At 41.5% G+C, this 27588-nt stretch overlaps 2 protein-coding genes across 3 annotated transcripts; both read right to left on the bottom strand.

The window, feature by feature from the left end:
• Nucleotides 1-16895: 16895 nt before the first annotated feature.
• LOC147862047 (putative protein phosphatase 2C 9) lies at nucleotides 16896-19926 on the bottom strand. The gene is made up of 5 exons (XM_087321957.1): nucleotides 19684-19926; nucleotides 19012-19287; nucleotides 18191-18467; nucleotides 17876-18030; nucleotides 16896-17743 (listed from the first exon to the last, which is right to left on the bottom strand). The coding sequence occupies exons 1-5, from the start codon at nucleotides 19699-19701 to the stop codon at nucleotides 17606-17608; spliced, it is 864 nt and encodes a 287-aa protein (XP_087178083.1). The 5' UTR covers nucleotides 19702-19926; the 3' UTR covers nucleotides 16896-17605.
• A 1602-nt stretch (nucleotides 19927-21528) lies between these two features.
• LOC147862046 (putative low-specificity L-threonine aldolase 2) lies at nucleotides 21529-25183 on the bottom strand. 2 transcript variants are annotated; one of them, XM_087321955.1, is made up of 10 exons: nucleotides 24886-25183; nucleotides 24260-24474; nucleotides 23535-23646; nucleotides 23392-23442; nucleotides 22858-22929; nucleotides 22589-22721; nucleotides 22384-22442; nucleotides 22197-22297; nucleotides 22008-22074; nucleotides 21529-21769 (listed from the first exon to the last, which is right to left on the bottom strand). In XM_087321955.1, exons 1-10 carry the CDS (start codon nucleotides 25051-25053, stop codon nucleotides 21695-21697), a joined length of 1053 nt encoding a protein of 350 aa, XP_087178081.1. In that variant the 5' UTR covers nucleotides 25054-25183; the 3' UTR covers nucleotides 21529-21694. The 2 variants fall into 2 exon arrangements, with proteins under 2 accessions (XP_087178081.1, XP_087178082.1); XM_087321956.1 differs by having other exon boundaries at nucleotides 24260-24494; nucleotides 24886-25027.
• Nucleotides 25184-27588: the final 2405 nt, after the last annotated feature.

Here is a 27588-nt window from a genome sequence, read left to right as displayed (position 1 = left end):
CCGCTGAAGCACCTTTGTCACGTACTTTTCCTGTGACAGCCACAATTGCTTCTTTGACCGGTCCCGGATGATGTGCATCCCCGGTATCTGTCTTGCCGGACCCAAGTCTTTCATTGAGAAGGTCAGGTTAAGGGCCTTCTTCAGCATCTGTATCTTGTCTTGGTCTCGTCCGACAATCAACATGTCGTCCACATACAAGAGCAATATCAGGAAATCTCCTCCATCAAATCTCTTCACAAACACGCAGTGATCGTCCTGCGTCTTGTGGTACCATTGTTGGGGAGCTTGCTTCAGTCCATATAAGCTCTTCTTCAGCCGACACACCATGTGCTCCTTCCCTTTCTTCTCAAATCCTTCCGGTTGATGCATGTAGATCTCTTCTTCGAGGTCTCCGTGTAGGAATGTCGTCTTGACATCCAGTTGCTCTACCTCAAGGTCCATGCTTGCCGCTATGCCCAATACCGTCCGGATGGATGTCATCTTTACTACCAGGGCAAAGATATTATCGAAGTCCACTCCTTTCTTCTGCTGGAAGCCCTTCACCATGATTCGGGTCTTATACCTTGGTGAATTTCCGGCGTCTCCCGGTTTCAGCTTGTACACCCACTTGTTCAGGAGTGCCCTCTTTCCTTTTGGCAACTCCACCAATTCGTATGTGTGGTTCTCATGCAGGGGATTCAACTCATCATGCATGGCACTCAACCACTTGCGGTTGTCGGTGTCTCCCCTTGCTTCTTCAAAGCTTTCCGGCTCCCCCTCATCGGTTAGCAACACATGCTTTGCATCCGGAAATCTTCCGGGGGGGTCTTCTCTCCCGGAGAGGATATCTCTGTCCTTGGTTTCTGACTGCTGGTTCCTCCGTTTGTTCCAAATCCAAATCCAATTCGGGATCTTGTCCGGTTGCGGTGTCTTCTTCTTCTTCTTTTTCTTCGGCCGGTTCGGTTTCCTATCCGTATCCGGCTGGTTCGTCGAGTGTCATCCGGTTACCAGCTAACATCCGGTTTTCAACCGAGTATATCCTTTTGTCCTCAAGCCGGTTTTCATATGATGATCCGGAGTTCGTCACGTTCTTCTCTGATTCCCAGTCGGCAATGGTCCTGTCTTCCATGAAGACTATGTCCCGACTTCGGAACACCTTTTTGTCGACCAGGTCCCACACCTGGTAACCAAACTCATCATCGCTATATCCAAGGAATATGCATGGTTGGGACTTCGGATCCAGCTTTGCTCTCTTGTCCTTCGCCACATGCACATATGCGAAACACCTGAACACCTTCAGATGCCAGTAAGATACATCTTTACCGGTCCATACTTTCTAAGGTGAGTCTCCTCCCAAGGATACTGAGGGTGATCTGTTTATCACATAGGTCGCCGTCATCAGTGCCTCAGCCCAAAACGTCTTGGGTAACTTGGCATGAGCGAGCATGCTCCGAAATCTCTCCATTATGGTCCGGTTCATTCTTTCGGCCAGCCCGTTTAGTTCCGGCGTCTTCGGCACAGTAAACTCAAGCGGATTCCCTTCGACTAGCAATACTCCTCGAACTGCCCCCGGTATTCTCCTCCATTATCTGCTCTAACCGCTTTCAGCTTCCGGCTGGTTTCTCTTTCCACTCTGGCGTGGAGTTCCTTGAAGACGGATAACACTTGATCCTTCGTCTTCAACGGTGAGACCCACAACTTCCAGTTGTGGCATCTATGAACGTTACGAAGTACTGTGATCCAACATGTGACTTCGTGTCTACTTGACACACATCGGTATGCACGAGCTCTAGTGGTGCATTCCGTCTCATCGGTGGTCTTGACCGGAAGGAGGTGCGGTTTTGCTTGCCGGTCAGGCAGTCGGTGCACTTCTCAAGTTGTCGTCCTTCACCGGAATGAGGTTGTCTTCGGCAAGCCTCTTCATCCCCTTCTCACTCATGTGACACAGTCTTTTGTGCCACAGCTCACCGGCAGTGTCAGATGCCACGTTCACTTCTTCCCGGCATATCCGGGCATTTATCAAGTATAGTGTGTTGACCTTCCAGGCTTGAGCCACTATTAAGCTCCCTTTGCAGAACTTCATGACATCGTTCCGGATGTTACCTGTGTAGCCTTCATCATCTAGCCGACCGGCTGATATCAAGTTCAGTTGAACCTCCGGAACGTGTCGGACATCCTTCAGCAACAACTTGCATCTGGTTGATGTCGTCAACAACACATCTCCTATGCCGATAATTCGGCATGTCCCTTCATTCCCCATGCGGACACAGCCGTGCTCACCAGCTATGTAGGATGAGAAGCATTTCCGGTCCAGGGTAAGGTGGAACGATGCTTCGGAATCGACAACCCATGTTGTCTCGTCGACGGCAAGGTTCAACTCGCTCTCCTCGGTGATGAGCATTAGTTCTTCTTCACTTGCCATGATCGCCGTCGTTCCCTTCCGGTCCAGGCCTCACCGATCCAAACCGTTTCAGTCTGGTAACTTCTTCAAATCGGTATTATCAGTCCCCTTGTCTTTCCAGGAATGCCGACAGTTCTTCTGGAAGTGCCCCGGCTTGCCGCAATAGAAGCAAGTGGACCTCCCCCGTGACTTTAACCGTGTCCCTGACTTTTCCCAGTTCTGGGGACTCCGATTCCTTTGTCTTCCGCGTTCCGATTCGGTAAGGAGGTCTTTGGAATCGGAGATCACCTCCTTGTCTTTCCGACACACCTCCTCATCTAGCAAGGTCGACTTGACTCTTGCTATGGATAGTTGTTTTCCTTCCGGCCCGGCGTTGCCCAACGTGATAACTAACGTCTCCCAGCTATCCGGGAGGGAACCGAGCAGGAGAGGTACTTCCAATGAGGTTGCTTGGTGTATCAGCCCCTGGAAGGCATTCATGTGCTCCGCCATACTGGAGTCGTCTTGGTACCGGAGCCTCACTAGCTTCCGAAATACCGAAACCCGATTAACGGCATTCTTGTTTTGGAACATGATGTTGATCTTCTCCCAAAGTTCATGGGCCTTGCTCTCTTCATTGAAATTGTTGTACAGGCTCATGTCGATAAAGCACCGGATGTATGTCGTCGTCTTCATGTCCATTACCTCCCACACCGTGGCGTCAATCTTATCCGGTCTCTTGTCCCCGAACTGAACCGGCAACCAAAGATCTTTAGCCACCAGCATGTCCCTCATCTTCGACTTCCATACTGAGTAGTTGTAGCCAGTGAGCTTGAGCATGCCGCCGTAAAATTCTTCCATCTTCTATGTTGTTCGCTCTGATACCAATTTGTAGAGAAATGCGCGGAATATCACTCGGCCACAACTGAGTAGTAAATCACTTCTCTAAGAATCAAACAAAGAAATAGGAAGTGGAGAGTACACAAGAAAATGAACACAGGATGTTTACGTGGAAAACCCTAATAGGGAAAAAACCACGGGAGCCCACAAACTCCGAACTATCACTATGAAGGGAGGGGGTACAATCATAAACTTGGAGGCAACGACCTCGAGCTCTGTTTCTTCGCACAATGGCGGTTACAATAGGGTATCACTCTGTATCTCTCTGTCTCCCTCTCTCTCACTCTCTGTACAACAATTACAACAATATGACAACAACACAATCACACACACACACTCACTAAAGTGATTGCCCTAAGTCATATTTATAGTTATATGAACTTAGGGCTATTTACAAATATAGCCTCAATGGGTTTATTCAAGACATATTTACAAATCTGTCTTCTCTTCCAGTTCTCACCGGCTCTCTTCCGGTTCTCACCGGGTCTTCTCCATTCATAGTCGGATCCCATTCGGAGGAACTGATTTCCCAACAAAAGATGTAATGTGTTGATATGTATGTGTAATGTTATACGATTATGAGTGTGAATGTAAGTGTGAGTGTGGTGGATACAAAGAGGTGTGAGTGAGTGTGGTGGATACAAAGAGGTGTGAGTGAGTGAGTGTGGTGGATACAAAGTGGATACAAGGGCAATGCTAGAGGAGAAGAGTATGCCCAAATTCTACTAGGCTGAGGCAGTCCAAACATCCAAAACCGGATCGGTGACAAGGTGTTAGCACATGAGTTGTATTTCGGGCAGAAGCCGAATTTGAGACACCTTCGAATATTCAAAAGCATAGCATATGTGCATGTACCGGATGAGAAGCGGAGGAAGCTGGATCCGAAATCGGAGAAGTGCATACTCGTCGGCTACTCGCATGAACAGAAGGCGTATAAGTGTTATAACCCTCAGACTAAACAAGTACGAGTAAGTCGAGATGTCGAGTTTGATGAGTCGGCATCATGGTACTCCCTACCGACTCCAACTCCCGACGAAGACCCAATTTTGGAGGATGAGGCTAGTGAACCCAGAGCGGTTCAAGAAGAAGATGAAGGATTTGGTACTCTAGCTGAGAGTCTGATCTCATTCCGGCTAAGTGGACCGAATGAGTGGCTAAGTCGGGATGACCAATCTGATGAAGAACCGACGAGTATTGGAGACTCTGTCGTGCTCTCCCCACGCAAGGAACCGAGGTGACGGTTCATGCGCAAAGAGAAGGGGAAGAAGAAGATGTTGGAATACGATACCAATAGTGAAGGTCGGACCAAAGCGAATCTGACCCTGGAAAGGAAGAAGGCGGATCTTCAGAAAGGAAGTCCGAACCGGCCAAGAAGGGCCTCAAACCGGCTAACAAAAAGTTGCGCCGCTCAATCCGCCAAAAGAACCCCGTCTAGAGATACGGATACAATGAGAACATGGCACATCACTATGCATACATGACTAACGTGGCGGAAGTGCGTGAGCCGAAGAGCTACGCAGAAGCAGCAAAAGACGCAAATTGGCATGCTGCTATGGAGGAAGAAATGCGGGCACTTGATGCCAACGACACATAAGACCTAGTTGACCCTCCCCGATAGTGTAAACCGATCGGTTGCAAATGGGTATATAAGGTGAAGTACAATGTCGACGATTCAGTCAACCGGTACAAGGCCCGGTTAGTGGCAAAGGGATACACACAGACCCACAGAATCAACTACGATGAGACCTTCGCTCCGGTAGCGAAGATGACAACGATTCGTGTAGTATTGGCGGTTGCTGCGGCAAGGGGATGGCATCTTCACCAGATGGAAGTGAAGAATGTGTTTCTTCAAGGTGACCTTAAAGAATGGGTCTATATGATCCAACCTCCCGGTTTTCAGTCGGAGATGAACAAGTCGGCGGTGTGCCAGCTTAAGATATCGTTTTACGGTCTGAAACAAGCCCCCCGAGCTTGAAATGTGAAGATCACGCACCGGTTGCGTAAGATGGGGTTTGTGACCTCTAAATCCGACTCATAATTGTTCATTCGGCAAGGTCCGAACAGTCCGGTTTGCATCCTACTTTATGTCGATGATTTAGTCATCACCGGACCCGGACTTAATGAAATCGACCGAGTGAAGGCCCAACTGTCAGACACATTTGAGATGAAGGACCTGGGGGACCTTCATTATTTCCTTGGGATCGAGGTGATCCGAACCCCTGACGGCATATTGCTCTCACAACACCATTATGTGTTGAATATGTTGTATAAGTTCGGCATGACGGAATGCTGACCTGTCTCTACACCCCTGGACCGGAACCAGAAGCTACGTCTCGACTCCGGACCGGCCTGCGATGAGAAACGGTTCCGAAAAATTGTTAGAAGCCTCATCTACCCGACAATCACTCAACCTGACATCAGTTACCTAGTCGGAGTGATCAGCCAGTTCATGCAGAAGCTGACCGTCGAGCACCTTTAGTGCGCACACCGGATACTCTGGTATGTTGGCGGCACGAAGGATCGGGGACTACTATACTGACACGGTATATCTAGGAAGTTAGTCGGATATACCGATGCCGACTAGGCTGGTGATGCATCGGATCGTCGATCCACCTCCGGTTACATGTTTTCTCTTGGCAGTGTGGCTGTTGCGTGGAGCAGCAAAATGCAGCCAACAGTGCCTCTGTCGAGCACTGAGGCTGAATACCGGGGCGCTACCAATGCCACCTGTGAAGCCTGTTATTCCTTAGGGTCGGACAATGGCCTAACACAGGGTGTCTACGGAAGACACTTCACCAAAGGGGTGCTACGGCGAGATAACTTAAGACACAACGATTAAGCAGACTTAATTGGTTACTTAGCAATATGGTATTAGACTTGATACACGCGTATGATAGAACAATTAGTACAGAACGGCAATCAACACTTAAAGATAAAACAAGAAGCTCTATTAATTATCCGTCAAAGTTTTACATTGTAACCGGGCCTTTATATAGGTCCCCGATGCTGAGTACAAAACGGTGCCAACCGGCACCTATTCGGAACCGGTCTAGATCCAGAACGGCATACCGATTCTGTTCCGTCCATTCACATCTCATAAACTACTTAATTATAATAGATTCCGAATAAACAATTCCTTTCACATTCTAGTTTTTAACTCCTTTGCCGCCCGGGTAACACACCATCTGGCTTCGGCGACTGCTGCGTGACCTCCGGATCAAAGTACCGACCCGATCCTGATCTACTATGACAACATGAGCAACATTCAACTCGCCAAGAACCTGCTCGGACAAAGCACATAGAAGTGCATTATCACTTTGTTCGTGAGCGGGTCCTGAGTGGTGAAGTTGAACTTCAGTATGTTCACACGGATCGGCAAGTTGTTGACATCTTCACCAAACCGCTCAAATCGGACAAGTTGCAGCACTTCACCGAAATGCTTGGTGTACAACATCTCGATGTGCCGCACTTGAGGGGGCGAACAGGCACTGGTGATGGCATCGGACAAGGAGCTGGAGAGGAAGAAAGAACCAAGGGGGGAGATGAGCAGAAAAAGGTAGCTGAGTCAACCGAAGGAGTTGGTACATCCGAACAAGTCGGAGCAAGGGGTAACGGCGGCAGAGTCAAAAAGGACAAAGCCGATCGGAAGAAGGCCAAGACCCGAACATGGTCCGATGTGGTGAAGGGCCTAAAAACGGAAGACAAGTTGGAAACTACCAACTCGAACAAGAGCTGGAAGCCGATTCGGTTCAAGATTCAGAGAAGCCGGATCAACTAAAGGCCAACCGGACAAGAAGGCAGCGGAAGTTGACACCAACACGAAGGAACCGACGGGTCGACAAGCGTCGAAGTCATAACAGCGAAGGAGCTGAAATGGGCCTGTTGAGCAAACAAGCTGACCGAGGAGGTCAAGGTTCGCAGACCCAGAAGGGTCGTGGCAAACAGGACCGGACCGGACGAGGAGCGTGAGCAAGGCGGAGCAACGCTAGAAGGAGCCGGGTAGAAGAATTGGCTGCCACAGACACTAACACCACGATCCGACCTCAAGTTGAGCATGAGGGGGAGTGTTGAGCGAGCAAGCTCAATCGGATCTGGATCGGCTGATAAGCCTGAGCCAGATCGACATCCAGAAGGATGAGCCAGATCGGTATCCAGAAACAATCGGCCGGATCGGGGAGACGTATCGGAGAGCCAGATTCAAGTGCAAACCGGGAGCCTAGTAGTAGCTTAGACTACTAGGTAATCATTGTCTCGTAGTTAGTGTCAGTCTCTCGTATGAGGATTGAAGTACCTGTCAGTACTTCTATCAGTCCTTTTGAGGACTTGTATAAATAGTGTTGTTTAGCATGTTGTATGTACAGAGTTTTTAGAGTGTTTTTGAATTGAGTTTATGTTCTGCTCTCTCTCTCTCTCTCTCTCTCTCTCTCTCTCTCTCTCTCTCTCTCTCTCTCTCTCTCTCTCTCTCTCTCTCTCTCCGCGTATACTCTCTGTGTATTAAGTTTCTCCATTAAACCTCTTATTCTCTGTTGCTATCCAGCCGAGCCGGTTTTGTGTAACGCTTCCGCACATAAACATTAACACGGTGAAGTTGAACTTCGGTATGTTCATATGGATCCGCAGGTTGCCGACATCTTCACCAAGCCGCTCGGATCGAGCAAGTTGTAGCACTTTTCCGAAATGTTGGGTCTACAGCATCTCGCCGTGCCGCACTTGAGGGGGAGAACGGATGGCACCGGACAAGGAGCCGGAGAGGAAGAAAGAACCAAGGGGGTAGACGAGCAGAAAAAGGAGGCTGAGTCGACCGAACAAGTCGAAGCAAGCAGCAACAGCAACAGAGTCAAGAAAGACAGAGCCGACCGAAAAAGGCCAATACCCAGACGTGATCTGATGTGGTGAAGAGCCTGAAAACTGAAGCGAGTTGGAGACCACCAACTCCGACAAGAGCTGGAATGAATAAGAGGAAGCAGATTCGGAAGATCTGGTTCAATAGTTGGATTTGGAAGAGCCAAATCAACTAAAGGCCAAGCGGACGAGAAGGCAGCAGAAGTGGACACCGATACGGAGAAACTAATGGGTCAACAAGCGTCGGAGTCATAGCAGCGAAAGAGTTGAGATGGGCCTGCTAAGCAGACAAGCCGACCAAGGAGGACGAGGTGAGCAAAACCCGACGGGTCATGGGAAGCAGAACCGGACCGAACGAGGAGCGCGAGCAAGGCAGGAGGACGTCAGAAGCAGCCGGAGGAAAGGATGGGCTACTGCAGACACTGACACCACGATCCGACCTCAAGTTTATCTTGAGGGGGAGTGTTGAGCAAGCAAGCTCAACCGGATCCGGATCAGCTGAATAAGCCATAGCCGAATCAATATCCAGAACGAAGAACCGGATCGGTGTCCGGATGATATCCGGAACCAGGAGCCGGATCAGAGCCCCGGATCATATTGAAACCGGTAGGCCATTAGAGGCCTATGGATCCAGCCTAGTACGTAGGCATATTTTTGGGAGTTAGTGACAGTCGCTCATGTGAGCATTGAAGTACCTGTCAGTACTTTTGTCAGACCTTTATGGACTTGTATAAAAGTGCTCTCTAAGCACATTCTATGTATTATGTTTTTTTAATAGAGTTTTATGTTTTGCTCTCTCTCTCTCTCTCTCTCTCTCTCTCTCTCTCTCTCTCTCTCTCTCTCTTCGACTGAGCCCAATCTTTGCATGAATTCCTCTCACAACCACAATGTGCACTCTCGATTGCAACATTCATTGGTAAAGTTCTTGAACATCGAGAGTCACTACTCACTTTCACACATATCACGTGAAATGTAATATTTTTGGTCTCATTGGTCAAATTTGACCTCCGAAGACGATAATATAATCTCTCTCTCTCTCTCTCTCTCTCTCTCTTTGGGTAAAATCACACAATTATATTAATTGTATGTAAAATCCACTTAGTTACAACACTTCTTAGTCTCCTCTACCTATCATATGCCTATGTAGGGAGAGGGATGTTCTGTAATGCTACTAAAAAACCTGAATATGCATTTGAGGAAATGATCCCCACATGCTCTAACATCCAAAAATTCCACATGAGAATACCTTTAAGCTTCTTTATATAGGCTTTCACCCCATGTCTATTATCAAACATGAAAGCATTACACATATTCCAATTGTGTTGTAGACCCCAATAACGTAAAAATTGGAACAATATCTCCATCTCATCATTTGATCCATTTTGAACATATTGAGTAAAAACCCATTGTTGAGGTCTCAAACAACAACGGGTTAAAACTTGCCAAATGTTTGATAAGTACTTCCAAATGGTACACGCTATAGGACATTAAATGAACCTATGTGTACTATCCTCCAATGAAACGGTGCAAAAAAAACAAGTGCCAGACCCTAGTCCTCGTCTCTTTAAGGCTGAACCTAATGGGAGCCCAGCAATCATGACTCTCCATATGAATACCTTTGCACGAAATGGTAGATGGGAATACCAACCACGTTGTAATATTTTCCACCACCTTGCATCTGACTTACATACATTCCACACCTTTGTTGCTTTAGGAGATAGCCAAGATAATGATGCCATCGCATGATGATACAATATATTTGTAGTGACATGTAACAAGCGTGTACCATCTTGTAACCGCCAATCTACCCAAGGTGCAAAATTGGTTTTCAATGGCAACGATCCTTGCAACAATGGTATATCATGTAATTTCTCCCAAATAAATCCATAATTTGGGGGAATACATAACTTTGCATCTTCAAAATCCGACAACCTTTGAGATTCATTATCAACCATATCTTCCAAATGTACAATCCCCAATCGAAATAAACTATTGAATTGAGATCTCAACTTCTCTTTCCCATGCCAAAACAACACTCGAGAAGAAACAAGCAATTTGTTTTGTAATGAATTACAATATTCTCGATCACTTGATGGTTCCCATTCAAAAAGAGATAATGCATCTTGCCACGATCTTACCAAATGTTGTCCACATACAGAATGTTGAATCTTTAGAGGAATACTTCCATTCAGTAGTGACCACCGTGATGCTTGATTATTTGTTTTCCCATGCACCAATCCTTCATGCTCAATAAAATATTGCATCATAGATATCCATGGTTGATCTTGTTGACATATATCTTGTAATAATGTAAATCTACGAGCCATCAAATGTCTTTCCAAATCCAATATTGTTGTGTATGCTTATTCTCTCTCTCTCTCTCTCTTTTTGTAAATAATGGCTTTCATTACGAAAGAAAAAACACCACCATGACTAACTTACAACAAACTATAGAACCCCTTCTATCTAGGGATCTAAAGAAAACTACGACACCAAACTCAATGCCACCCTACACACCAATCCAAATGGCGAATATGATGATATGTGACCTTGCAGAGTTCTCTCTCTTCCTGGTTGAGATTTTGTGACTTCTCTAGCACTGTCAATTGCCACAGAAGAAGTCCTTTTAACTTTAGAACATATTTTCTCATCCCCACTTGCGAATAAAAAATGAAGGCATTCCGCATATTCCAATTGAACCATAGCCCCCAATACCTCAAGAACTCAAAAATAATTTGAGAATGAGGCATTGGTTCATTGTTCTCCATATGTGCAAAAACCCAATTGAAGGAAGATAGACGTACTCCGGTTAGAGACATCCACACTAAATTGATACACCTCCAAACCATCCTTACCATCGGGCAGGAAATAAATCAATGCCTACTATGTTCCAATTCTACGGAACAAAAGAAACACAATCCTTTAGTAATGTTTCTTTTTTTTAATGCATCCCCCAATGGTAAAGCTCCAATCATAAATCTCCAAACAAATACCTTGGCTCGTAGCATTAATCGAGAACACCAACCTGCCTTGATCACATGAAGCCACCAAGTAATGGGCTTATGAAACCCCATATCTTTATAACCCTTTCTTCCAACCACTTATGTTTGTTAATCAATGTGTGATAAGCAACATTTGTTGAGATCATAGTCAATCTCTTATTTCCAACAAACCTCTAATCAAGCTCTTGAGATCACCCATCTAAATAAGGAATTGGCTCATACGAAGATAGTATTTGTTGCAACTTATCCCAAATAAAGGTATAACCTTTTGGAATACGAAATGTTGATCTAATTGTTCAAAAAGCCATTAATCTTCTTTGTGACACCAACATAGCATCCTTAATTGTTACCAAACCCAATCTAGCCATCCGATTAAATTGAAGGTTAAAATTCTCTCTCTCTCTCTCTCTCAAAATACCACTTGGTACAAAGATGGCCCACTATAAGACACACTTCTTACATACATCGGAGGATGGATTTTTCATTAGGCCACCTTATATGGACATACATCTATCCTATGTGTTGCGTAGTGTGATAGGGCATCTGCAAACTTCATCACATCAACTACAAATTGAGGTAGGCAGATATACACGACTACCTCTAGAAGAGAGAATTTGCCAATTGTGTCATCAAGGAGTGGAATCTGAAGAACACTATGTTTGTCATTGTAGTGTCTTTTATGAAATCAGAGGGAGATACCATTGCCTCTTTAAACAAGGCTTTGGCCCACTATGCAAGGTAATGGAATATGAGGACCAACGATGCCTAGGACTTTTCTTGCTAGAGCTCAAGAGACATTGGGAAAAGTTGTTGAAGAATACAGCCACACAAGCTCATCCACAAAGAACAATTACAACTTTCTTTAGCCCCATCACTCCTAATGCTAGAAGTCAACCCTAGGATACAGAAATGGGATCCAGACCAAGATATAACAAAGGGGTTACAATTTATCGGGCAATGGAGCAATTTGTCGTGCACATAGGCCCCGGCCCCATGGACCACGACCTCGACACCCTTGTCATCGACAAATAAAAGTCATTATCTCCCGCCATCGTAGGTGCTTCCCTCGCTTTGGAGACATTTCCATTTTAGATTGACCTATACTAGAGATCTTTCGAAGACAAAAGCTACAATATACCTAACTTGAGGATCTCACATGTGCCAAAAACCAGATTCCCTCTTTTCTTTTCTTTTCATGCTATTTACTTTTATATTTACTGTGTAATATTTATTTTATTTTGATTTGTTCTCAAAGACGAGACAACACTTAAGATGTAATCTCTTATTTGGTCTTATAGGCCATTTTGGCCTCTTAAAAGACGTTAATATATCTTTCTTTCTTTCTTTCTCTCTCCTGTGTATGCTTATTCTCTATGTTAAGCTTCCATTAAACCTTCTTCTCTTTACTGTTACTATCTGGCAGAGCCGGTTTGGCATATGCTTCTGCACACTAACTTTCACAATTCTCCTCTCGACTCTCATTTAAATGATCATCTTTCATCTGTGGTCTACAATCCCTTACTGGTTGAGCACAACTCGGCTATTAGAAATGGTTGTCAACCCGGCTATCATTAGGATCGATCATTAGCTTTTTACTTGGCTTAGCTATTTACCATCACTCAGCAACCATAAACTAGCAACTTAGTCTAATGGTCAATTTCTGGGCATCAATTGGCTGAGCTCAGCTTAGTTTAGCTTGGTAATCGTTTTTATGCACTCTTTTATAAGTGTCTTTTTTTCCTTGTGCTTCATTTGCTAGCAATGAAGAGATGGTGAAGAAGTGGGATGATTGCACATAACAAAGTAAGACACCTAACAAAGATGTGGGAAGAGAGTTGCATAATGAGTGAGCTGAGACTAGTGTCACATGGAGTTGAGCAATGGCTCCATCCCTGAGCTTATAACTTGATGAATAAAGCAAGATATTAAAGGTTCAAGAGTTAAAAGACGAAGGAACTTGAAGGGATATAAAGTTAGAGGCGTTTTTCAAAAGTAGAGAACACAGAAAAAAGGTAGAAAAAGCAAGGTAGAGAAAAAAGCTCATAACTTCTTCATCTCATATCCAAATTTCAAAAGAAAATATTCATAAGAAAGATAACAAAGAACGCTTTCTTGTGTGACAAATTTGGGATGACAAAACAGAAATAGTAATATAAAAAACATCTCACATAAACTCGAGGATATGTAAAAAGAAAGTAAAATAAAATAAAAAAGCAAGAATAACACAACCTCTTTGTTTCCATCACTATCATCCTTCAAATTCTCAAAGAATAAAGATACGAATCTACTTTTCAAAAACCCCATATGAAAAAAAAGACCAAGTGGTTTGTGCCCATCTTACCGTTTGCAATGTACGAGAAAGGAGCGAACGCCTCCCTATTAGATCATCACCATATGTTCTAGACGCAACCTTATTCTTCACAAGAATTACACCCTTTGGAAAGGCATTACTCATGTCAGTAGAGTGCCACCATGGTGAATCTATCAAGTAAGATTATAATTTCATGATCAAGATAAAAATTGAAACTTCTATCAAATCCTTAATTGTTTTGCTCACCACAAGGCGACAACCTTATATCATGAGGCCAATAACGTGGTCCACAAATACGAATACGTTTTAGCTGGAAAGGGCAATGTTATATGTTGAATTAAGAAATGTACAAGTGTTCAAGAATTGGAAAACAAATGAAAACAAGAGCAATGTTATATGTTGAGCTATTGGAAATCGAGGATATTAATGCAATAAGTAGAGTTGCAATTGTATTATTATTTGTTGAGAAGGTTACAGTACCACCTCCTAGGAATAGGAATCCGATAGCCATCATGTTGATCTGAGAATCAACCAGTGCTTTTGAGCTTTTGAAATGAAAAATTATATGAAACAAAGCCACAGAAAAAGTCAATATAAACCTAAATGAGAATATTGCACATTATGTTGGAAACAAAACACTCAAATTTGTTTCCCAATTCCCCTTTAGCACACTCAAATTTCCTAAAGGACTTACTTTTTCCCATATAACACACAAGCAAGCAAACAAAGTTGCACTAATAAATGAAACATGAAAATACATATAATTGCTCACTCACAATCACGAGTACACATGAAGGCAAACATACCTACACATATTTGCATACCATTATACAAGGACTCCCTTATAAAATATGATATCACATACATGTACATACTTTGGCACGTGTTTCCTCCAAGCTAGGCCACATACCCATTGAAGGGATTCCCTGACATGTCGAGCGAGGGCCTACAAGTATATCGTGCTAGTTAAGAAAGGAACATTTGATTGCATGCCATAACAAATTTCATCTTTGACAACACCATCGCCAAACCATCTTCTATGGTTCAAGATCATGATAATCCCACAATGCTTTCACACACATACGCATTAATTTTACTACAACTAGTCAAGAAAGAAACATTTGACTACATGCCATAACAAATCTCATGTTTGATAACACCTTCAACAAACCATCTTCTATTGTTCAAGATTGTGATAATCCTACAATGCTTTCACACACATACACATTAATTTTACTACAACTAGGGCGTTATCTATGCAAAAACATGTCTGTATGCTTGTTGCTATGTGACACTATTAGGGACATGCTATTTTAAAAAAGATTTTAAAACTTTTTTTGTAGTTTTTTAAGTTTATAAACTAAAATTTAATCATATATATTTTAAATTGAAACTTTTCAATTTTAACTTTTAAGTTTTTTTATATGTACGTTATTGACCGGTTGGTATGTATGTTGGTAATAGGTACATAGAGACTTTTATTTATAAAATATGGGTTGTCCTCTACATCAAAGGATGATCAAGAGTCAAGACATGCCAAAAATGTTCTTATATCCAATGCTTTACCTCTAGTACTACTAAACTTAAATGTACCCTCATACTTGAGCACAAAGTCCTTCTGGGGATTTTGCCTAGCACCAAATTTATAATCCACAAAAAATCTCATTGACCCATTCCCTTATATGCCTAGAAAAAACTTGATACAATCAAATGCACTCTGTGGATCCATGTTACAACGAGCCAAACGGAAGAAGCCTTGGCCACCCAAATGGAATGCTTGAGAATACACCTTACCTTGAGGAAACATAAATGCATTCCTATTTCTTCAAATCGAGATGCACAACACATTGTTGATGTGGCATCTCAAAATCAACTAGCTTGATTGGAAAATATCTATATGACATTTCAGTGAATTTCCCATACATAGCATCCGTGATAGCCAACTCTCTCTTTCAATGAGGCATTTCGCCTTTATAAAACAAGGCTTACAAAACCAACTCGTGTACAACTTCATGATCTAATTCAAGGGGTATTGACACTTTCCGAAGCCTCCTTGGTGACATAATTGGAAATAGGATAAGATGAATTAAATTTGTCCTTGGATGTGCAAGCCAACCCACAAGCTTTCTCCATATATAGAAGATAAATTATTCAAGACATAAGACAAATAGGGGCAATGATGCCATGGCTAAATCCGTTGCATGTTCCTAGGACAAAATGCATGAGAACTTTGAATGTTCCACCAAAAGACCAAATGTTTTGTGCTATCAAGTTAAAACGTTAACTCCCCAACTTCATGCGGCTCAGAATAGATACCTTGTGACCAAAACCACCTTCATGGAGCTACATAATCAAATGCCGCACTTGACCTAGACCCTCACGTAACAATGTAAAAAGAGGAAATACGTGACAGTGTGTCTTTGTACATGATGGACTTGCTCACTAAACCTTGCACAATATGAACTATCTTAGAGAAAACTTGCTAGATGCTCTATAGCTTTTTGACAACCTAAGGCATGTCTTTTCACACACGCGCGCTCGCGCGCATGCTCTTTCCCTTATAAGAAAACTATAGTACCCTCCCCTCCAAATTTTCTAAATATCTTGAATACCCTTTCACCTACATATTCCTAAAAGTGCCTACCTTTCCTTTTTTTCTAAATATCTTGAATACCCTTTCTCAGCAACGCAAATATATCATCGAGGAACGCATTTTCTATTTAAGATGCTTTTCTACGGGGCCCAACAGATTTTGTCAAGATATTTGTTGGCTAGTCTAAATGAAATGTACAATACTTGTATTCAAACTTAAGATCATACACTAACATGTTTTCTTGAAGGTAGGAAAGTTCTCGAGGCAATTCAACTCATTTGGAGATACCTAAAACCCCCTATCTTGTTGAATCATTTGTCATTTGATGTGGTAATAAGATTGTAGCACCTTCTTATTTTGCCCTCTTTTAGGGCCTTAGATCAAGAAAACAAGAGTTAATTCGTTTGATTTGTTGAGATATTTGCCATTTGAGCTTGTCATAGAATTAGAAATACCTCAAGGAGTTCTTTGATATGCCTTTTTAGATGCCAACCTTCCAACAAAATATTGAGCACAAGTTGATAAGACAAACCGATTCCATTGATGTTGCCTATTGAGCAACAGTTTGTTGAAAACTAGGATGTGTCTGTGTTATAATCATCAATGAAAGAATATGAGACAAAGTCATCGACCTTCTTTTCATGGGTTCCATGTCGAAAGTCTACACAATCTTCACGGCTTAATGTTCTAAATTTCTATCCCATCTCCATCAAATGCTCTATAATGTGCTTGTAAGAACCCTTGAAATCAAACTATTAATTACCGATCCATAATCTTTCTGAGCTTCAACTTTGGAGGTATAATTGCAGTAATTATACCTCTCCATTTTTATAAACTTTCACGAGAGACTCATGACAAAGTACTCATATATTATACTGACTCATGATGGAGAAAATCATGAAACTCATGATGGAAAATAATATTATAAAGTTTTGCCTTATCAAATCAAACAGGTGGTGTCTTGTATACAAAATGATAGATGGCATGCTGCATACCTCTGTGTGACAACATGTTGCATTCAATGCACTTAATATATTGCACAATGCATTATATACAATATTGTCTTTCTGTGTATGGAGGAGGGATGGTAGCACAGCCAAAGAATGTTAAAGACATGGAAATCCTTTCTGTAATGCCTCAATCTGCAATGCATCAAATCATGTTGCAAAGAGATAGTAAGCTTGAAGTAATTCGCCTTGACGACAAAACCCTAAACCTAAATCTAGACATGGAAATCCTTCCTGTAATGCCTCAATCTGCAATGCCTTAAATCATGTTGCAAAGAGATAGTAAGCTTGAAGCAAATTCGCCTTGTTGACAAAGTTTGCGAGTAAAGAATCTGATTCACATTATTTCTCTTTCCTCCTAAACCTAAAAAAAATATGCATAATCTGATATGATGAGCTAGGAATGCTCCTCCATATGGACTGCTTTCTCCAGCTCTCGGAAACCTGAATGCCGATTCCCCACCATGTTTTGTATCCTTGGGGGTTGGGAGAACCATTTCTATATAAGTTACTATTAATACATGCATACACCCTTGTGGGTTTTCTCCAAAAAAACTGATAAGAAGTAACAAAACAGATGATGCAAGACTCTCATCGAAAACGAATCACTATGCATGATATGTCATCCTTGCTATTCCTGTGTAATGCGGCATCGACCAGCATCTTGGCGGCCAATTCCGGATCTGTCACCTTCCTTATCAGCTTTACAGCATCCTGATTCCCCATCACCTGAACCCATATATAATCGTAAAGACAGAAAGATGTTAACGTAGGTTACAGAAATCGGCATATATCACCATACCCGATAAGAACAGAAAACATGATTTTGATAATATAAGGAGCTGAATATACTGTACTGACCTTCCACAATCCGTCACTCGCAAGAATGAGAAACTCGTCGGATCGATCGAGGCGTATGTCAACAGTATCAGGCTCTGAGCTCAAATGCTTCTTCAAAGTCTTGTCCCCGAATGCCCGGGCGACTGCAAGTTGTCCATCCACTCGGGGGACATCGCCTAGACCAAGAGAAAAAACGGCACAAAAAGTCCATGAGATTCAAACAAAGAGCCCAAAAAAATAAAATCCTGAGATCTTTACAAAAAACAACAAAGAACAACAAAAAACTTCAAATGACATTATAAATTCTAACCAGTTTTGATTTTGTTGAGCACATACCAGGTATAAATGTCACAAATCCACCTCTTCTTTCGATGCTCTTCTTCTCAGATTTGGGTTCGTGATCCACGGAGAGCTGAATGCCATTCCCGGATCTGCAAAGAACAGCTCTCGAATCGCCCACGTTGCCTATGATGAGCCTCTTGCCATTCACAAGGATGGCTGTCACTGCTGTTGATCCACCAACTCCTAGCTCCCTAGAGTTTTCTAAGATCGTCTTATCGGTGACATGGTATGCTTTGTGAATCGCACTTCTAGGATCTCCCCAAAACTCGCGCTGAAGAAACAGAAAAAAAACTCTATAGGAATCACAACCATAGGAAAAAAGGGACACTAAAAGAGAGATATTTCCATTAAATCAGAAAGAGGATGCTAAAAGAGAGACATTTCCATTAAATTAGATGCTTCTGCTGTATCGGAACTCAGAAAGAAAGCCTTCAGAAGATAGCGCTACGACTAAATAGGAATAAGACACTAGCCATGTTTCCAATCAGATCAGGACCATACAAAACCCTAACAAATAAACCATAGGATTGGATGCATCATGCACAAAAGAAGAGCCATATAACCATATGTTTGAAAAATGAGACCATGATTAACTCATGAAACCTAATTCTTTTATTCGTTTATGCTGATCTAATGTGTGAAAAAGAAAATTCACAATCACATTCACTAATCAGAACAGGCTCATACATAAGGCATTTCATTAGATGTGCCGAAGAAAACTCTTCAACCATGTTCTGCAAACAGAAAGACCAATAGACATACAAAAATTCATGAAAACGCGAAATAAATACGAAATTTGAGTACAAAATCTATACCTGAGCAATGATGTTTTCGAAGAGGTTACTTTGCAGATATTTGGGCACAGTCTGGCTGAGATGGCCGTCATAGATGGCAAAGAGGCCAAGCTCCACATCATCACTAACTTCCCGGAATTCCGCATTATGATAATCCTCCATTGGATGCTTTGATTTCCCCTCCACCAGGCAGAATCCAAATCTCTGCACATTCTTAGGATTGCTCTTCATATGCTTGCTTAGTCCTTTGCCTGTCTGGTAAAGGGACGGAATGGACAGTGGACGGGTGGCAAACATCTGTCATGATTTTCGTAAAATGATCAGATTCCCCATAATCAATGAATTGGATTTTTATCCTAGCCAATTGAATTCGCGCACATATGCACCATAGCCATTAATGATCAATTTTAGGTAGAGATCAACAATCGACATTAATTATGAAATTTAGCTGCAGATTCACCATCGCCATTGATGATAAGTTAGTATACATATTCACCATGGGCATAAATGATGAATTTTGGGTATAATTCACCATATTCATTAATGATGAATAAAGGTATAGATTCATCATAGCCAGCAATGGTGGGTGGATTTCAATCCGATCCAAATAGTTATCTTTCTTCAATAACTTCAAAATGGAACGCAGAGCAGAACATCACGAGAAAATCAGCAGGACTTGGAAGCTACTCATACCTTCCTCTTGCCGAACATGTGCGTCCCCTCTTCCTTCCTCGCTTCCTTCTTTAAGACAAAAGGATTGAGTCTGGAACTAGGAGATTCGATTATAGGAGAAGGAGAAGAACAGAAATTAGGGTTTCTATGGTCTACACAAAGCGAGCCACAGAGAGAGACAGAGAGAGCAGAGAGCAGAGAAGTTTCTCAGAGAGATTAGGGTTAAGGTTAGGGTTAGGGTTTGGGTTTGGCTAATCTGGGAATGGGGACTATAAAATATGGTGGTGACAATGCAGAATTTCTGGGTCTTTTCTGATTTTTGGTTAGAGACTGAAAAAGGCGGAGAAAACGAGTATAGTGATAAACATGGATACATAGACCATGTGAGCATGACCATGACCATGACGCTATCCATGCATGATGGATGGTCATGGCCATCATGATGTATGTTTTGGTCAAAGTCAAGATGGGTCATATACGTATGTACGTGTGTTTTTGGTCAAAGCCAAGATACATAGGTCATGTATGTATGTGTGCTTTGGACAAAGTCGAGATGTATCGGTCATGTATGTATGTATCTATGTATGTATGTTTTAGTCAAAGTCAAGATGGGTCATGTATGTATGTATATGTGTTTCAATCAAAGTCAAGATGGGTCATGTATATATATGTGTGTGTGTGTGTGTGTGTTCGGTCAAAGTCAAGTTGGGTCATGTATGTATGTGTGTGTGTGTTTGGTCAAAGTCAAGATGGGCCATGTTTGTGTGTACGTGTGTTTTCGGTCAAAGTCAAGATGCTCAATAACCTGAAAGGCCGTCCATACAATCAAGACAGCAAACAATCCATGTGATCACACGATAACATCATGTCCACCACAAGTAATCCCGATTCAATTTGTACCTGATCCGACCATTACAACGGACACCATTTTCGATCTCTCGTGTTCGTCTTCAACAAGATAGGAACCCACTAGTGATCGAATTCTATAATTCGTAAGAAGCCCGCGTCGCCTAATAGTCCGTTGCACATTATGCATCTTACATAGAAGTTAGTGGTAAAGACATTATGTATTTGTTTCGTCCAGATTTTAATGGAATGTAGCTGGTCAATTTGACCAAGCATATGACATGTGACAGTTTTGAAAAGTGAGAAAAGTGAGGAGGGTGGTATCCATGCTTTTTGAATGTCCAACGGCCCACACCTAAAGCTACCTCTTCTACGATGTAATCACCTTTTTGCAGCTTGTCGATTCACCTACGAAATGAGAGGACCAAGTCCCAAAAAGCTAGAGCCTAGGAACAATTTTGATTCTTCCTACTAGTGCCCTACAAAATTCAAGATTTAGAATTAAGACGTGGATGAACATTGCACACATACTCTAGTCGTGTTGACACATTAGAGAGTCGGAATCTTTTTGCTAATGGTTTCATAACACATTTGAAATAGAGCATTACAACAATACATAAAGATGCACACGCAGGCTAGTCATACAATACAATGTTGACATTATGAGAGTGTCTCGATCACAAATTTCAGTCATATATGTGTTAATATGTGAAGGCATATGATACATATAGTGGTGAAGAGATATGTGTTATATGCTTTTACATATAGTGGTGGTGAAGAGATATGTGTTATATGCTTTTTTACATATAGTGGTGAAGAGAGTCATGTATCCTTCATAAAATTGAAGGCCACTCACATGTAAGATCAAGGATTAAGTTATAATGGTCCTTAATGTAGTCACTTGTTAAGGTTCAATATACAAATTAACAAGGGAATAGCTTTGACACCATGCATAAACAATCTAACAAAGTTATGATCATTGTTTCCTTGATCAAAAATCGATTGTTGGGTAGCACAGGATTGTTGATACATGAAAATTCTTTCAGTAAAAAATCAATTGGCCGTACATGGAAGTAACTTGTTAAGGTTCAATATACAAATTAACAAGCATCAATGCATTCAGTTAATACAATTATAGAACTACTTGAATAATTCTGACGCAATTAGAGGAGAGCCAGGCATTGGCTTAATGAGCATTTTCTGAAACATTCAAGGATAATGACGATAAACTTCCATTTGGAATGTTGTAATCCACAGCAATCTGCATTCAAATATCCGATCAATAATCAGATATCAAGAAATACAAACATATAAATTCTTGCATCCTATGGAGAACAAATGTGATCCATGGGACCCAAAACCAGCACCATGCAAAGTATTTCCTACTTGCGTTAAAGTGTTTTCATTTTGGGTCCAAATCGTCTCAATTCAGTATTCTTAAAAAGAGTTGCACAAGATCTTCTGTTAGGATCGAGATTTGACTACAGAAAAGCACACACCTGAAAGCATTTTATTGCATATTCCACGTCCTCCTCAGAGACCTGATGATGTAGAACTGCTCTAATTCTGCATTATTTACAAAGGGTCAGGAATTGCCTATTACTTCTGAAAGCTGCAATGCAAATCTAGCATGGCCTAAAAAACCAATCAATAGACTGAATACCACACAAGCATGCATAGTAACGCACTTATTCTTATATAGAGTCATGAGGAGAACCCCATTCTTCCTCAGCCTTCCAGAAATCTCTTCTATATTATGTTGGGATTCCTCTGTGACTTCGATAAAAACCTGTTTCGAACACGAACAACAGGCCATGAAATATGTTTAAAATCAAAGCTTTCAACAATGGATGGATAATGGAGCCAGCAAGGTACCATATTTGTTTCCACAGAATTGAGATCAACATGTAGTCCCTTTATAGCATTTATTCCATCTGCAGAAATCATACCATGTCAAAAGTTTGTTGCATTAAATCTCTGTAGACAACTTATATCAACCGAGCATGGGGGATTATATTGATAAATACAATCTTTAAACATACCCAGGGGTTATGTTGATAGATACAAACCCTAAACATACCCGCAAGGCGGCGTGCATTTTGATGATCAATATGGAGCTTGCTAACTATGTCTCGCAGTGAGACCAAGGCTGGTGCTGCCAACACTCCTAATTGTCTCATGCCTCCTCCAAGAGCTTTTCTCAACCTTCGAGCCTAGTATCATGGGAAACAAGCAAGCATGAAGTCTGACTTACAATGTATTTGATTGATTTTATGGGATGTGGCACACTAACGGATCTTTAAATCAATACTTGGAATGACATTGTATACAAAAACAAAATATATACACCTTTGCAATGAATTCTGAGGATCCGACAATCACTGAACCAATGGGAGCTCCCAAGCCTTTTGATAAGCAGATCTGTAGAAACGAATACATACCCATTGAAGGAAAACCTCAAGTAGTAATTGGAAAGGCATTTTATAAGAACACTTGATTGAATTCAGATTTGTTTGTTCTCTTTGGGGGTGAGCATGCCAAAGGCACTACAACCCATATTTTGATAATCAAGATAAAGCTACAGTGGGACTAAGGAATATGCATTTGGATGTGGCCTAATAATCAAAAACATGTGCATTGTAAACATGTCATTACAGTGACATGTGCATCCTGTATGAGAGAGTGTTCTTGCACATTATGCATGTGCATTGTGTGTATTAACACATCACTGCACAAATTTATTCATCCATTCGTGATTGTGTTGCTTTTTAAGTATATTATGCGACCTTTACAAAATAAAATTTTCAGCTTTACTCGGACTGAATAGCAGGTCAGCAAACAGTTGAGTCATCAACTATAGAAAATCTGAAACATAAAACCTACCGAGACCGAGTCTGCTGCCCTCACTAATCTCTCGATAGGTATTCCCAATGCCTGCACCATGGCAAAGAGAGGAAAAGTAAGACACCTCCCCAAATGATAATTAAAGAGGAATTGAATTATTATAATACTCCTTTATGACCTACAGCTGAAGCATTGAAGATCCTTGCTCCATCAATATGAAGCTTCAATCCATATCTGTTGGCCAAGGCGCCAATTTCATCTGTATACTCAGGGCTAATGCACTTTCCCCCAGAACTGAAATTAAAGAAAGCGTTTAAATGGATATTTACATGCAATTGCAAACTATTGCAATATTTTTGACTGCTACAGCTAGGATTAAAGAAAAAGCTACACATATATGGATATTCACATGCAATATTACAATATTTTTAACTGCCGCAGATGGGATGTAGTTGATGCACTTACTATCAAGGCCACATTGTGCCACAACTCAGATTATAATATTAGACATGCAAGTTTCTACAAATTCACTTCTATTCTATTCATACCACTATTTTTAGTGTTTTCAATACCCTGATTTCTCTTACCACTACTTTTAGTGTATTCAACACTCTGATTTCTTTAGCATCAAGACCAATACATTTTTCTTCCGAACTCCAGAAACCTTTCATGCGAACAGTGAGCTCGCAACAATTTTCTTCACAGAAAATTTTACACACAAAGTAGTGGAGAATCAGGTATATACATGCCCCATCACACATGTCTTTGGGAAACTAGCATATGAAAAGTGACTTTCTGAAAGGAGCTCATCATCCTTGTAAACATGCAAAGATAAAAAGGTCTGGAATGATAATTTTCATGTCGAAACATGCACCATCTACGAGAGAGTTCAGAGCATCAGGTATACCTGGCATGGGTGTTTTCAATACAGATAAGCCGAGTTATTGGACTGTGAATGTCGCCTGGTTCACGGATCGCCGCTTCAACTTTCCCCAAATCCATTGTACCATCCTTTTCATTAGGTACTGTGTGGGAGTATACACCACCAATTGTGGAAATCCCTCCCTGCTCATATAGATGAATGTGGCTTTCTGCACCAACAATCACCTCACTACCGCGAATCTGACAGACCAGTCAGATTCCTGACATTAGCAAATATGATCAAATGAAAACTTCTTTCACAACATCATATAATTACATGCATATGCAAACATCATATCATTACATAAAAGATTCAATTATAAAACACCATACAACGTAATCTATAGACAATCATCATATATATATAGACACACATAGACAACTAGGCTTTTAAAAGTCGTACAAGAATAGAAACTCAGCTTTCAGCAGTCATATGATGATACACACACTACAATACAAATCAAGATCACTGATGGAGAGGAAAGACAATATTGCATGGAGGATGTCCTTCCATCAGGAGGGATGCAACGCCTTCTTTCATTAAACAGAAGGCAAAAAAGGGAAAGAAATAAGTTCACAGAGAAAGGAAGAAAGAGCAAAGAAAGGAGTTACCTCACAGTGGACCAAGACACTGATGAGGTTGCCCATGGTACCAGAAGCCACAAAGAGCGCATCCTCTTTACCGCAGATCTGAGCCAGCCGGTGCTGGAGAAGGTTAGCGGTGGGATCCATGCCAAGGACATCATCATCCACCTCGGCATCGGCCATGGCCTGGCGCATAGCCAATGTGGGCTTGGTGACGGTGTCAGAGCGGAGGTCCACGAGACGGAGGGGACTTGCAGGCAAGCCTCCATCCCCTGCTTCTTTGGGCTCTCCCAGGGATGGGGAGCAGCCGCCATAGCCAGCACAAGCAGGCGAGGCAGACATGGCTTCCCTTCTTCTTCTTCTTCTTTCTGCTGCGTCAGAGATGGAGGTGACAGGGGAAGGGTCTCCTGATATCTCTGCAATTATGCCATGCATGTGTATGTATATACATATATATAGCTATGGCTTCTCGTATACATACATACACATACATACATACATACATACATACATACATACATATATACATGTACATGTATGTATAGGATTCCCATGTATACGGATACGTATAAAATACATAGATAAAGTAACCATATTATTGTATGCATGTTTTTATGCAGTGACAATGCCATAGACACTCTCGGATCACACGAACTGACGTCAAAGACACTCAGAAACAAACGTGTGAATTCGAAAGACACCAGAAATAGCCACCCCGATCAGGTCCGCGTGGCAATGCTTCTTCTCCTCTGTAGCCCTGGCTTCGTGGTTTGTTTACACTGTAGTAGTATTGAAGCTATAAAATGGAGAGAACCGAGGCCTCGACCCTCACCATGCGCAGCTAGGTCCCTCGTGTCCTAGATCGCAATTGGTCTCCTGTGGACGTTAAAAATATATCTATCCTTCGTGGGTAGGAGAGCGTGAGCGGCTTTGTGCTTTATCTATTTTTGTGCTTATCTCTTCACACCTTGGCAATGTGAGTGTGCACACTTATCCCTTTTGCCCTCTTTTTGTGAGTGTGGTATGTATGACCCTTGATCACCTTTTTCTTCGCTCATCGTAGTGAGTGTGCGGGCTTATCTTATATGACTTTGAATGCGACTGTGCATGCTTATCTTCCGATCCATGGCTCTCTTTTGCTGTGTAGCACTAAGGGCTCGACTTTTTGTGGGTAGATATATTCACATGTACTCCATTATGTGCTCGAGTGCTTGGAATTCCACTAGTTTCACATGTCCTACGCAAAAGATAAATAAGAATCGTGTCTTTTATTGACAAGAGCAAAATTAATGTTTTTTATTGGTAAATCCTACATAGTGTGGGTCTCATGTCCTTTTCAATTCCAACCATGGTGGAAGCTTCATTACTGCAACATGAAAAATAGTTATTGGATGGTGAGGCATTTCATTCTAAAAGAGGGGATTTGTCAATGAAAGTTGTTGTTCTTCCAATTTCCAACCTTGTAAAATTGTGGAGTTCATGGTTTTCTTTATTCTTTAAAAACAATTTCAGGTTTGTTGTGAATCACCTTTCATGGTTTCGTCCCTCAAGCTAACTCTTCGCCAAAATAATCACTTACCCAAGTATCTTGTGTGACTCAATTGATTATGTAACTTCATTTTACGACAAAAATTTAATGCAAATTATTCTATAACAAGACATGCACTGAATGTACATGTGATATTCCACATTAGAAAAGACACAAAGTCAAATTATTTGATGCTCTTTCATTGGTTTTGGAGACGTGGTAAGGAAAACCTGTATTAGAAGTTGTGGTGGTGTTCATCAATCACAACATGGGTTTATAAAGTTTAAACCTTTATGATTTGTTGTTGGTTGATTCTATCACCCATTGGGAACAAATCACGAAAAATGCTTCTTGAAGTGAAAGATAGTTGTCTTGTTTTCAACTCTAGATGCAATTTGTTTCCGTGTGATGTCGTACAACTTGAACAATTTCCATTCCACTCACAAGGTTTGCAAAAGAAGATTTGATCTCTTTGAGATGAGGCCTGTTTTGACAAAAATAAAGCGTTGGATCTTCTTGTTCTCTATGATGTCCTATGTCTTCATTTTCCTAGGATGCTTCAAAATCTTCTCCTTAACATAAAAAAATAGGAGAACATGGAGAAGACAAGATGTTTGTCAGTGGTCATAACTTATGCTTATGTAAATGTGCAAAAAGAGTTCACACAAGAAAAATTTAATTCAATACTCATGCCTCACTCACATTTCTTTCTCATCTAAACCCATGTTCACATCTTAGGGCTTAAGTAGTGCAAGAGTGTGAAGTGCCCAAAAAATAGGAATGGTATGTGAATCATGCCTTAATATAGGTACAAAAATGCATGAATGCCTCATTGAGCTCATAAGAAATGAAAACTATCCAATTAGATTATTGATCAACACTAAAAATTGAGTGAATCATGCCTTGATACAGTTACAAACATGTGTGAATGTCTCATTGAGCTCATAAGAAATGAAACTATTCGACTACATTGTTGATCAACACCAAAAATTGTGTGGATATCTTCGTCAAGCCTCTCATATGCAAATCAAACAATATATCTATATTTCAAGGAGCTTTTTCAATATATTAACCTTTCAAGAACCTACTATATAACAAACTTTTGGGTACTACAAAAGTGATCATTGGATGATGGTGTTGGAGTGTGGAAAAGCACTCTTGATGGTACTCCAGTGAATCTGGTCTTAGTGAAGGCACCATCA

The sequence above is a fragment of the Azolla caroliniana genome, unplaced genomic scaffold (genome assembly GCF_043228905.1).
Source record: "Azolla caroliniana isolate FFs.n. ecotype wild unplaced genomic scaffold, voAzoCaro1.0.p SCAF_7, whole genome shotgun sequence".
Taxonomy (NCBI): Eukaryota; Viridiplantae; Streptophyta; class Polypodiopsida; order Salviniales; family Salviniaceae; genus Azolla; species Azolla caroliniana.
This window is presented reverse-complemented; position numbering and strand designations above follow the sequence as displayed.

Coding starts and splice junctions, on each gene's coding strand:
- LOC147862046 (XM_087321955.1), bottom strand. CDS start 25,053: ATGCGCCAGGCCATGGCCGATGCCGAGGTGGATGATGATGTCCTTGGC. Junction 22,930..23,391: donor GGGCAGCAGACTCGGTCTCG/GTAGGTTTTATG, acceptor TCGTTTCTACAG/ATCTGCTTATCAAAAGGCTT. Junction 22,443..22,588: donor AAATGCACGCCGCCTTGCGG/GTATGTTTAGGG, acceptor TGATTTCTGCAG/ATGGAATAAATGCTATAAAG.
- LOC147862047 (XM_087321957.1), bottom strand. Junction 18,468..19,011: donor TCGAAAACATCATTGCTCAG/GTATAGATTTTG, acceptor CTGTTTCTTCAG/CGCGAGTTTTGGGGAGATCC. Junction 17,744..17,875: donor CGAGTGACGGATTGTGGAAG/GTCAGTACAGTA, acceptor ATATGGGTTCAG/GTGATGGGGAATCAGGATGC.